Source organism: Chiloscyllium punctatum, chromosome 42, assembly GCF_047496795.1.
Source record: "Chiloscyllium punctatum isolate Juve2018m chromosome 42, sChiPun1.3, whole genome shotgun sequence".
Classification (NCBI taxonomy): Eukaryota; Metazoa; Chordata; class Chondrichthyes; order Orectolobiformes; family Hemiscylliidae; genus Chiloscyllium; species Chiloscyllium punctatum.
The window spans coordinates 35696736-35710232 of NC_092780.1; the positions used below are offsets into that span (position 1 = coordinate 35696736).

The 13497-nt window shown below is 44.0% G+C and overlaps 1 protein-coding gene across 1 annotated transcript; it reads left to right on the forward strand.

The window, feature by feature from the left end:
- Window positions 1–385: 385 nt before the first annotated feature.
- On the forward strand, window positions 386–4686 carry LOC140465531 (interferon alpha-F-like). The gene is made up of 4 exons (XM_072561069.1): window positions 386–535; window positions 693–782; window positions 4240–4479; window positions 4588–4686. Exons 1-4 carry the CDS (start codon window positions 404–406, stop codon window positions 4684–4686), a joined length of 561 nt encoding a protein of 186 aa, XP_072417170.1. The 5' UTR covers window positions 386–403.
- The last annotated feature ends 8811 nt before the right edge of the window (window positions 4687–13497 follow it).

The following is a 13497-nucleotide window of genomic DNA, read 5'->3' on the forward strand; positions in this document are numbered from 1 at the left end:
GCCTCGAGCTCTGGCTGTGATTTTCTGTCCGGGATCTTGCACTCGCTGCTTCAGGAATCTCCAACTTTCAGGTTCCTTCCCTCAGACAGGGAGCACACAGGCTGTTTCTTGCTCTCCTACAGCTCGTTCAAAACTCCCGCAACCAGATTTCACTTTCCGAATGTCATGGCCACACCTCGCCAGTCCCTCCGCCGATATACACCGGCAGCTCAGGCAGTGGGAGCTCACAGCACCGTCCAGCCTCTCTCACACATAGAGGACTCGACACTTAAGGAGATCGCTTCGGCTTCACAAGCAGCTGCATTGTGACTCCTGGAGGTTGACTCAGTCAGAAAGGAACCTGTTCAGGAGTTACTTGAGATCAATTCCTTCCGCTCAGGGTTTCCCTCTGGCTCGGTGCAGCATGGCTCTGGCGAGGATTTGGAGATTTTGGACGGTGCTGGTGTTGTTGTCCGGGACCCTGAGTCTGGGCTGTGAGAGGCTGCACTTACAGCAAGTTCTCAACACAGAGACTCTGAGCAAACTGCATGAAATGGTGAGTTTCAGCTGATCGGAATCTCACTGGGTCTGCTCCCGGCTCAGTGTCAGATCAGGGAGAAATAGCTTTTAATTTTGTGTCGTTCCCGCTCAGTGATTCTCCAGGATCTCAGTTTCTGGGAGTGAATGTAACCGGGACTGTTCTCTCCTCTCAGGGCGGTCCCTTTCCCGGACACTGTTTAAGGCAGAGGTTCTCCCTGAAAACCAAGCCCTTGGACCTGGTGAAACTTTCGGATGGAGTGGGGGTGAGTTAAAACTCGATTCATTTTATTCAGACTGTGATTTTACAGAAAGTATGTGTGAGATTAACGGCACGATCAGAGAGTTCACATCAGAAAATTGAACCGCAGCGATTTCTCCCACTGTGAAAATATTTACGTCACTCACAAACTGTATCCCTACAGGTTTCACACTTAAAATCTCCTAACGTCTACTTCACCCCTTGATTTTAGGTCAAACCCTCTACCGAGCTCATCCATCAAACCATTTCCCAGCTCATCCGAAAAACCATCCCTATCCACATTCCCATCAATCCATCTTGTTTTCTTCATCCCACACTTGACGCTTGCTGGTTTGATCTCCTTTTTCACAGGTTAGATCATAGAACAATACAGCACAGGAACGGGCCCTTCGGCCCAATATGTTGTGCTGAACATGAAGCCAACTTTGATCCCATCTGCACACCCTTGGTCCATAACCCTCCATTCCTTGCATATTAATGTGCTTATCTAAAAGTCTCTTAAACGCCCCTATTGTATCTGCCTTCACTACCTCACCTCACAGCATGTCCCAGACTCCTACCACTCCCTGTGTAAAAACTTACCCGCACGCCTCCTTTTGAAGTTTGAGCTTAAATGCAGCGTTTTAGGTTTAGATGTTTCAACTCTGGGAGAAAAAAGTGTGACTGTCAACTCTATTTATGCATCTCATTATTTTATAGACTTCTATCACGTCTCTCGTCAGCCTCCACCGCTCCAGAGAGAACAACCCGAGTTTTTCCAATCTCTCCTTTTTGCTAATTCAGGCAGAATCCTGGGAAACTTGTTCTGCACCCTCTCCAATGCCTCCACGTTCTTCCTGTAATGTGGCGACCAGAATTCAATGCAATAGTCTACCTGTGGCTTAACCAAAGCTGCAACTTGACATCCTGATTCTTCTACTCAATTCGTTGACCAATAAAGGCAAGCATGCCATACACCTTCTTTACCACCCCTCTACTTGCACGGCCACTTTCAGGGTGCAACAGACTTGAGCCCCAAGATTCTGCTGTACATCAATTCTGTTCAAGGTCCTGCCAATAACTGAGTACTTTTCCGTAACATTTGATCTCCCAAAGTGCAGCACCTCACACTAACGTGGATGAAAGTCCTTCTGCCATTTCCCTGCCCATATTTGTAACTGATGTATATTATGCTCTATCATTTGACAACTTTCTATCCACAACTCGATCAATCTTTGCATCATCTGCAAACTTACTACCCCAGGCATCTACATGTTCATCCAAGTCATTTACATATGTCACAAACCGCATAGGTCCCAGTATGGATCCTGGCAGAATACCATTAGTCACAGACCTCCAGCATGAAATACATGTTCCACACGACCCTCTGCTTTCTGTGGACAAGCCAATTCTGAATCCATGTGGCCAAGTCATCATGGATCCCATGCATCTTAATCTTCTGGAAGAGCCTACCATGAGGCCCCTTGTCTAAAGCCTTATTGAAATCCATGTAGACAACATCCACTGCTCTACCCTCATCCATCACATTGTCAACTTCTCATAAAATAAACCATGTTAGTAAGACATGTCCTGCCCTGTACAACGCCCCTACTTCAGCCACAGTTTCCCAAATGCCCGTTCGTCCTATCCCTAAGCAATCTCTCCAATATCTTCCCAACCACCGATGTGAGACTCGCCGATCTACAGATTCCTGGAATGTCCCTATTTTTCTTATTGAACACAGGAGCAACATTACCTACTCACTGGTCCACCAGACCCTCTCAAGTGGCTATCCCCCTGGTTATCCAAGGTACCCTTACCTTGCCATCCTTTCTCCTTACTGGAACACACTGGTGCTGAAATCTCATCAGCGGGTCTTTAAACAACTCCCACATGTCAAATGTGGACCTGCCTGCTGCCGCCTTACTCAACCAACACTCCCTAGCACCTGCCTAATCCTGACATAGTTTGCCCTCTCCCAGTTTTGTTCTTTGCTGCAAGGTCCAGATTTAAACCATATTCACAGCTATCTTAAAACTGTTGGTTTTTCAATTATTTTCAAAACAGTGACAGTTGGTGGCTGTTGGTAGGGGGTGAAGGTGTGAGGGAGGGAGGGTATGTTGCAGTAGAATAACCCTATCACAGTCATTGCACATATCTTATTTCTCATCTCTGCCTGTATTGTCTCTGTTTTTCACGCTCACATTCCACAGAGTTCTTGTAAGTTTCTCAAGTTATCTAAATCGAAGGCACTATAAAAATTTCACTTCCACTATCTTCTTACTCCCATTGTGATCATAAATGCAGGTGGTACAGCCCATCAGTGTGTCCAGTTCATGCCATATCTATACTCTATTTGAGTTTTCCTTGTTTGCTTTTCCCATTGTCATGACTTGTCCCATCCACTTAAATAATTTGACTTGTTTCCCCTTAAGTGCATCTACAATCTTCACCACAGCACTGGCCACTGAATTGTGAATTGGCACATAACCTTGAGCTGACGCAGAAGGACATTCAGCAGGGCTGTCACTGAGAGTCATTTTCGCCTCCTTAAAATTCAACTGTCGCACTCAACAAACAATCCCCTTCCTGCTACCTGAATCACTGCATCTGGGCTTCTGTTCCCAGGTGACACTACATATTTCTCACTGTCTCTGATCTTTCTATGTCATGTCCAAGTCCAAAATAACCAACATCCTTTGCCATCCTTGCCATGCCATGGCTTTTTTCTGGCTCATTGAAGTTCGATTTTTGCAGTATTTAATTTTATTCTTTGCAACAGCAACTTGAGATGAATTCAGTACAGAACAGTCAAAATTCATGTTCCATCTTCTGTGAATAAGTAAAAGACCACCTCCTTATCTGTGTATTCTCTTCTCAATTTTTCATCAACCTCCCTCTTTCACATGATGTTTGATACCTTTGTTTTCTAAATAATGTAAATGCAAATTAGTTTCATTCTTCAGCCATGCCCTCTATACTGCAGAGAAAATTATGCATTTTGCTTCTTAAACACCCAGTTTTCCTTGTACAAACAATTTTCAAAAATATCGTTGCCTTCCTTCTTGTGTTTTGTACCAATCAATCTCCAAACATTTTGCATACCCTCATTTATTTGCGAGTTCTCCCATCTGATTGAGCCTGTTTCCTTGTATGAAGAACTGAATGTTAATTCTTCAGAATCAATCCTGTTTAACTGTGATTTCTCCAATTCTAAGTTACTGAAACCTCCAACTCCTTTTCGACTGCCTCCCATGTCCTTGTGTCGAATCCATGGATTTAAAGACTCGCATTGCTTATTTTTCATTGATCTGATCAGGTTTGATTTGTATGTACTTTTCCTAGAGCCCTTTTAACATACTAAAACTAAGCATCAGTAATTTGACATTTAATTATTATTTGCTTATTGTAATATTTAATCTAACATGAGCCCAAATGAATGAGACTAAAGTCTTCATCCTAATCTTGTGTATTTTGCTCAGACTCTGGACAGGATTGAGATTATCCATCAAACCCTGCACCACATCAACAAGATCTACAGCATGAATCTGGGTTCAGTACCATGGGCCTGGGACAAGGTGGAAAACTTTCGTCTTCTCCTGGAGCAACAGCTGAGAGAGTTGCAAGACTGTCTGAGGAAACCTGGATCTGACCACAAGTTGAAGAAAAATGCTGCGATTCAACATTACTTCAGGAAACTGGAAAAGTTTCTCAAACACAAGGTATGACAATTCAGAACTAATTGTGTAATTCCTGGCAAGCAATACATTTTTCAACACTTAAGTTGACTTATTCCCTAATGCATTTACTTGAATATTTTACCTTTTCAGAAATTCAGTGAATGTTCCTGGGAAATCATCCGCGCTGAGACCAGAGCCCGTTTACAACAGTTAATTTTCATTATGGCACAAGTCAGCAAAAGATACTGAAAAGAACATTTACTGCACACCAGACCAATGCATATTTATTTCAATGACTTTCCATTGAAACTATTTATTTCTGCTTGGAAGAAATGTTGTGTCACAAACGTACAATGAGAATGTTAGTCGGACTATTTATTCTAATTCACTGTTATTTGTTGTTGTGATATTTTCTTTTGATGCAATGTTAAAGATTCACTGTGTGTGCGGTTTGTTTTGGAATGTCAGACTGTCAAAGATATGTACTTGCACTGCAGCGAAGTCTCAACCATATTGACCTTGGCACTTATGAATTCGTATTTGCTAATCTTGGAAACCATGTCAGTTATTTTCATTTGTGTACATTTATTGGAATGCTGTCTTAATTTATTGAAATGCTACTGTTTCATAGGAAGTGTTATTTAACTTAAAGATGTTAATTTAATACTATTTATTATACCTTGGGAAGTACTCTATTTTTTCAACTGTGAAAATTTATACTGAATAACAGTTTAATGATATAAATAAAATTGTTTTTATAATATGACACATTTCCATGAATTGGCATTTATTTTTGATTTCTGTCATTTAACCTTCTGACACTGAGTATAAATGCAGTGGGTATTTCTGTCTGAAGCCTGTTGCTCCTAGTCCTCCTCATCTCCAACATCAATTTTGCTATATCAAATTGTCCTTACTCCTCTGAGCCACAAATCCATTTTAAACTACACTATCCCATGGTCATCTGGAAGCCTCTATCCCTCCCTTTCCCTCAGACTCCATTCCCTCCCCAAAACCACCTCCCATTGCATATTGACTATTCCTCCTTACCTACCACTCTCTGATGCTGAACACACTGTACACAGCAATAGTCACAGTTTTATATCATTGTGTCCCCACCTTAATGAATTTCAAGCATTACATGCCGTTGAACTCTTCCCCTGTTGCCGTCATCTCCTTGGAGAAGAGTCCTCTCTCCATACCACAGATCCTTTAGCCCACCTCCAACACTGCCCCACTGCCTGGGCCTCTCTCTCAGGCCTTCTACCAGCAATCCATCTGTTCTTTGAGAAGTATTGACATGACATCAGTTGCGTCAGTTTCTCTGACCCCTCACCCATTCCAACCTATCTTCCCAGGAACATAGTACACTCCATGCTCACAAATCCAACCCTTGCACTAAATATTAAGGGTTGTGCTTTTGCATACTGACCTCGAATTTGCAGAGGCTGAAGACCAGCTCTGAGATGCTTCATTCTATCTCGTCCTGAAACATGATCCCACCATGCAACATCGGACCATTGTGTCAACTATGGTTAGCAATGTTATTTCAGCTGGCAATCTACTCCCCTGTCACTGCCTCCAAAAAACTGTTCATATCCCAACTCCACAAAGCCCACATCTACCTCCTTCCCAAATTTCACAAACAGATCCAGATTATGGGATCTTGCAGCTTCATTTTACCATGGACATGTGATCCCTTTACGTGTCCATCTGCCACCAGGATGGTCTCAGAACTCTCCACTTCTTTCTGGAAAAAAGCACTGAACTGTCCACCCTCGTCCACCTGGCCAAGCTTGTCCGCACTCTGAAGAACTTCTCTCTTCCACTCTTTCACTTTCTTCAGGTCAAAGGGATGGCCATGGAGACCCATATGGGCCCCAGTTATTCCGGCCTCTTTGTACAGCATGTGGAAAATTCCTTGTTCCAATCCTAATCTGGTCCCCACCCACGACTCTTTCTCCAGTATTTTGATGATATCATTAGTGCTACTTCCTTCTCTGGTCACGAATTGGAACAGTTTATTGATTTTGCTTCCAATTTCCGTGCCACTCTCACTTTCATCTGGTCCATTTCTTGACTCCTGTTTTCCCTTCCTTAACATCTCTGCTTCCACTTCTGGGAAAGGCTGGCCACCCATATCTACTACACTTCTGCTGACTATACGTCGTTGCACTTATGCTGACTATACATCCTCTGAAACCCTGCTTCCTGTAAAGAATCTATTCCACCCTTCCGTTTCCTCCATCGCTTTCACATCTATTCTCATGATGGTAACATTGACAAGGGAGCCCCCAAACCGTTCACCTTCTTCATCAATCAAGGATTCCCCAACAACGTTGTTGATAGGGCACTCAAACAGGTCTGACCCATCTCCCATACTTTGGTCCTCTCCCCCTCTCTTCCCTCCCACTACAGAATAGGATTGTCTTTAACCTTACCTACCATCCCACCAGCATCCAAATCCAGACGATCATTAGCCAACATTTCCAGCATACTCAGTAAGATGTCACCATCAGACACATATTTTCCCCTCTACTCCCTTGTCAGCCTACTGTGGCCTCCATTCCCTCAAGAACACCTCAAGCGCCTCTTTCTTCACTCCCAACACTGTGCCCTCCATAACCCCATGGTACCTACCCCTGCAACTGCAGAAGGTGTAACAACTGCCCATTTGACTCCTCCCTCCTCAGTATTCAAGGACCCAAGGATGCCTTCCAAGTAAAGCAGCACTTTAACTGCATTTCACACAATCTAGTCTACTGCATTCACTACTCACAATGTGCTCTACTCTACACAGGAGAAACAAAGTCTAGACTGGGTGACTGCTTCACAGAACATCTGTTTTCTGACTACAAAAAAGACCCTGAGCTTCCAGTTGCCTGCCATTTTCACACACCATCCTTTTCCCTGGCTAATTTGATAGTGGGCATGAAGTGGAAAATCTGGTGGCAGTCACGGTGAAATGGAATGTGTGACTGAGGTGAAGTGAGAATGGTGATGACAAGAGCAACAGCAACCCAGTATAGATAGGGAAAGCAGACAAATAGTGTCATAGAGATGTACAGCGCTGAAACAGACCCTTCACTCCAACTTATCCTTGCTGCACAGATATCCTAAATTAACCTCATCCCATTTGCAAGCCCTTGGCCCATATCCCTCAAAACCCTTACTACTCATGTACTCAATCAGTTGCCTTTTAATTGTACCAGCATCCATCACTTCCTTCGGCAGCTCATTTCATACATGCACCACGCTTTGCATGAAAAAGTCGCCCCTTTGGTCCCTTTTAAATCTTACCCGTCTCGCTCTAAACCTATGCCCGTTAGTTTTGCAATCCTTCGCTCTTGCTATTTCCCATATTCATGTCCCTCATGATTTCCTTAACTTCGGTGAGGTCATCCCCCTCAGCCTCCAATTTTCCAGGGAAAGTAGCCCCATCCTTTTCAGCTTCTTCCTGTAGCTCAAACCCTCCAATTAAGGTGACATCCTTGCAAGTCTTTTCTGAACCCTTTCAAGTTTCACAACATCCTTCTGATAGGAGGGAGACCAGAATTGAGCGCAATATTCCAAAAGTCGGTTAACCAATGTCCTGTACAACTGCAACATGACCTCCTGAATGCACTGACCAATAAAGGAAGGCATGCCAAAAATCTCCTCCACTATCCTATCTACCTGCGACTCCACTTTCAGGAACTATGAACCTGCATTCCTAGGTCACTTGGGTCAGCAACACTCCCCAGGACATTACCATTAAGTGTATAAATCCTGCCCTGATTTACCTTTCCAAAATGCAGCACCTCATATTTATCTAAATTAAAATCCATCTGCCACTCCTCAGCCCATTGTCCCATCTGATCATGATCCTGTTGTACTCTGAGGAAACATTCTCACTGTCGAGTACACCTCCAATTTTGGTGTCATCTGCAAACTTGCTCATTATACCTCATGTGTTCACATCCAAATGATATATAGCAGAATACCCAGCACCGATCCTTGTTGCACACTACTGGACACAGGTCTCTAATTCGAAAAGCAACATTCGACCACCTTCTGAATCCTTCCTTTGAGCCAGTTTTGTGTCCAAATGGCTAGTTCTTTCTATATTCCATGTGGTCTAACCTTGCTCACCAGTCTACCATGGGGAACCTTGTTCAACACCTTACTGAAGTCCATATAGATCATGTCCATTATTCTGCCCTCATCAATCCTCTCTGTTACTTCTTCAAAAAACTCAGTCAAGTTGGTGACAAATGATTTCCAATGCAGAAAGCCATGCTGACTATCTCTAATCAGTCCTTGCCTTCCCAAATATATGTAAATCCAATCCCTCAGGATTCCCTCCAACAACTTGCCAATCACCAATATCAACGCTCTGTAGTTCCCTGGCTTTTCCTTACCATCTTCCTGAAATAGTGGCACCACGTTAGCCAACCTCCAGTCTTCTGACATTTCACGTACGGCTATCAGTGATAGAAATATCGCAGCAAGGGGCCCAGAAATCATTTCTCTAGCTTCCCACAGAGGGTACACCTGATCGGGTCCTGAGAATTTATCCACCTTGGTGCATTTTAAGACATCCAACACTTCCTCCTTTGTAATCTGGACATTTTTCAAGATTTCACCATCTAATTCCCCATTTTCTATATCTTCCATGTCCTTCAAAGTGCACACTGCTGCCAAATAATCATTTAGTATCTCCCACATCTCCTATGGCTCCACACGTAGGCTGCCTTGCTGATCTTTGAGGGGTCCTATCCTTTTCCTAATTAACCATTTATCCTTAATGTATTTATAAAGTCCCTTTGGATTCTCATTAACAGTATGTGCCAAAGCGATCTCAGGTCCCCTTAATGCCCTCCTGAATTTCCTCTTATATATACTCCTACTGCCTTTATAGTCTTCTGAGGATTCACTTGCTCTCTGCTGTCTATACCTGACAGTTGATTTCTTCTTTTTCTTAACCAAAACTTCAATTTATCTGGGCACTCAGCATTCCCTACACCTACCAGCCTTGCCTTTCACCCTAACAGGAACATTCTGTTTCTGGACTCTTGTTGTCTCATTTCTGAAGGCTCCCAATTTTCCAGCTGTCCCTTTACCTGCAAACATCTGCCGCAATCAACCTTGAAAGGTTTTGCCTCTTAATGTCAAAATTGCCCTTCCTCCAGTTTGCAACTTCAACTTTTAGTTCCAGTCTATCCTTTTCCTTTACTATTTTAAATCTAATTGAATTATGGTTGCTGACCCTAAAGTGCTCACCCAGTGACTCCTCAGTCACTTGACCTGAGCTATTTCCCATGAGTAGGTCAAAATTTGCACCTTCTCTGTTCGATACAGAATATGGCAGTCTCAATGTATGTTTTGGAATGTTAAAATCATCGACCATTACCACCTTATTATTCTTACAAATTACTGAGAACAAAGACATCCGATTTGCTTGTAGATCAAAAATCTCTCCATCTTAGACTTGAATATATTCAATGCCACCACCATTGTATGGAGTAGAGATGTTTCGAGATTAACAATTCTCTGACCACAGAATAAATATCCTCATTTCCATCTTAGGTTGAGAATGTTCATCTTCAACAGTGCCCTTAGTTATCGTTACCACAAAGTCAAAAATATCTTCATCCCATTTGTACACTCAGGTATCCTCAGGTCTTTAATTGTTTCAGTAAGTTCACCAGCTTTTTCTGCAAAACTGCTATAACTGGAGGCCCAGCCTATGAAAGCTTTTCTCATCAGACAACATCTTCGTTTCGGGAATCAACCGACTGAAGCTGCCCTGAACTGTATCTGATGATGGCATATCTTATTTAAGTAATGAGCCCAAACATTATTTCATCAGCACACAGTGTCTGGTTGCACGAATATACTATGCAGTGGTCACAATTCATCCTTGTTTCTTCACCTTCCTCCTTGTAACAAGGCACGGGTGTGTCATTGGCTGGGCTTGCATTTGTGGCTTGTCCCTAGTTGCCATTGAGAAAGTGGTGGAGTGTTGTATTCTTGAACTGATGCAGTCCATGTGCTATAAGTTGACCCACAATGCTGTATTTAAGAGGAAACTCCACGATTTTGACCTAATGACACGAAACGAATGGTGATTCATTTCCAAGATAGGATGGCTTGTGGCTTGGTGAGGAACTTACTCCTGCCAGTATTCCCATATAGCTACTCTCGTCACTTTTGTTAATGACAGTGTTTTTGGGTTTAGAAAATGCTGTCTTGGGGGCTTTGTTGCATTTCTGCAATGAATCTTGTAGGTATTAGACATTGATTCCACAGACTGGCCGTGGTGAAGGGAGTTTTATTTTGTGGATGTGGTGACAATTCTTCTCAGCAATATGGACACCCTCGCATTTTCCCCATTATAATCCAATTACATAATTTTACCCACTGCCTGAACTGACTGATTGCTCTTTGGATGATTTGTATGTCCCACTCACAAATTGTTTTTTTCATCTTCCTTTTTGAAATCCGCAATTTGGTGAGCCCATTCAATCAAACCATTAACAGAGATGGTGAGTATGTAAGAGCCCACCAATGATCCTTTGACGTTCCACGAAGAGACCCACAATCAATGTCATAAATCCAGGTTTCCTTCTCTTTATTGTATTCCATTTGGTGGAAGCTTTCATCACAAATTGCTGAACAAATTTCCTGCATTTGAAGTATCCAGTTTTCAGTGGTTTGTTTTGGTTGGTACCCGATAAGTGCTTTGCTCTTGAACGGTGTTACCGTTAATAAAAGTAGATTTTTTAAAAAAAATTAAAAAACACAGCAATCTGATCGGACAGATAAAACTGTTCTACCTCAGGATTCAGGCATTGCCTTTACAAAAGTTTGGGGGCCTTCGAGGGTGAGACAGAAACTCGCCTTGAGAGTTTGGGTGTGAGGACAGCAACATGCATTTCTGAAAGTGTTTGTAAGGTCCTTTTGTAATTGTCAAAGTACAGTCGCTATGCTCCAACGCAACGTAAAATGGTCGAGTATATTTAAAAAGCGATGATGAACAACTTAAATCCATGAATGATTTTTTTCAGGTGAACTTATTTTCAGTTCCGATTACAAACAGCAACAGTTAATTATATAAATGAAAGTTTCAAAGCATTTAAAATATAACACCCGCTCTGAAAGTGCGGATGGAGTTCCAGCTAAAAGTGACTTGGAGGCATTTCCTGTCTCACCGGGATATCCCGGGATATCACTAACACTTTCCCAGATATTCCTCACCCTGCCCCCTCTCAGTCTGACCCGCTCTGTTTACAAACTCCCCTCCCTTCCGGAAATGACAAAACGCGTCACTTTCCCTGAGACACTTTCACTTTGGAGCAAATTGACACGAGGTTCATTTCCAGAGAGAATCAGACATGGACACTATCCCGGGAGAGAGAGCAGACAGAAACGATGAAAGGGAAGGGAACGGGATCACTTTCGGAGTCGGATTCGGACCAGATCCTGATGATTTCACTCCGACTCTGAAAATGGTTCCAGAATCCCAGCGGGAAATGAGAACCTTCCTCCAGTAAGGGAGCGGATTGTGATCCAGGTGAATGTGAGCGGAGACAGGGAGCAGCAGCCGGTGAGCCAGGCCTGTGAGCCGGGCTCCCTGTCATCTCCAACCCGGGATGTGGGAACGGGACAAGCGCGATGTGAACACACCGGGACACGGGGGATTCCCGCAGTCGGGGGTCTCTATAATCCGGATTAGGACATCCAGCCCCCAATACACAGCCTGACTCCCCCTGCCCCAAGTACAGACCCTCCCTCTACACCAGCTCAGTGCCCGATGATCTGAACACACTCAACATTCCGCTGCAAACCGAGCGCTGCTTGCGATTTTCCAGCCGGGATTTCCCAGCCGCTGCTTCCGGACTCTCCAGCTTTTCGATTCCTTACCTCAGAAAGAAACCGCACCAACTCTTGATCTCCCCGCAGCTCCTGCAAACTCCCTGGAAGCGGTTTTCACTTTTCGAATGTAATGTGCCCCATTCAAGCCGCCAGCTTGGCAGTGCCAGTGAGAGCAGCCAGCAGAGCCCAGGCTCACACTCACAGCACTCGGCAACACAGGCGCCCGCTCCCGGATCCCGATCCGCTCCGATTGCACATTGACCGCTTTCTCAGCTTCCACCTCGGTGCTACCTTCTGGCTCGGTGCAGCATGGCTCTGGGGAGGATTTGGAGATTTTGGACGGTGCTGGTGTTGTTGTCCGGGACCCTGAGTCTGGGCTGTGAGAGGCTGCACTTACAGCAAGTTCTCAACACAGAGACTCTGAGCAAACTGTATGAAATGGTGAGTTTCAGTTGATCCACATTGAGAGGCAAACGGTTTTGACTTGTCTCGTCAATGAATCATAAATTATTGACTTACAGAGGCAAACAATATAAGAATGCTGAAATAGTCGCTTCAATTGTGCAGGGATCTGGTGAGGCCACATCTGGAATAGTATGTACAGTTAGTCATCTGATTGGAGGAAGGTTGCAATGTATTTTAAGTAAACTGCCATGAGATATTACAAAGAGGATTTCCCAGAGTAATGCCTGAAATTGTTTCAGAAGGAAACGTTGGTCAAGGCTCGGCCTGTGTCTGCTGGAGCTTAGAAGGGGAGGAGGGGACTTGACTGAATTGAGTGAGGGGTTTGACTGTGTCCCGGGACAGGGGTGTACGTTCGGGCCGAGAACGGGAATGGGGTGTGAAGGTCGCTTTGTTCAGTTTGGGGATCTGGGGTCGGGAGTAGGACATTGGGGGCGACCCGGATGGACGCACGAGGAGCAGCACCAGAGCCGAGACCTCACTCCCTGTCTTTGGTCTTGACAGGTGAGAGGGGAAGATGATTTTTCATGGTTTCCCAGTGTCTGGCACAAGGGCTCCATGTTTAAATGTAAGATCAGGTGCATTCCAAACTGGTGAACGATTATGGTTTGGTTATGCATCAAAAGTTAATCTCGGGGTCAAATATAATCCCCAGAAACAAATGGTCAAGGGTTGGCATCACAGGTTGTCAATGAGAGGGGAAAGGGTGCGGTTCATTGGAGTGAGTGACAGGGAAACATT

Excerpts from the sequence above, each read along its gene's own strand:
- LOC140465531 (XM_072561069.1), top strand. The coding sequence starts at position 404 with ATGGCTCTGGCGAGGATTTGGAGATTTTGGACGGTGCTGGTGTTGTTG. Across the intron at positions 536-692 it reads TGAGCAAACTGCATGAAATG|GGCGGTCCCTTTCCCGGACA; the intron begins GTGAGTTTCAGC and ends CTCTCCTCTCAG. Across the intron at positions 4,480-4,587 it reads AAAAGTTTCTCAAACACAAG|AAATTCAGTGAATGTTCCTG; the intron begins GTATGACAATTC and ends TTACCTTTTCAG.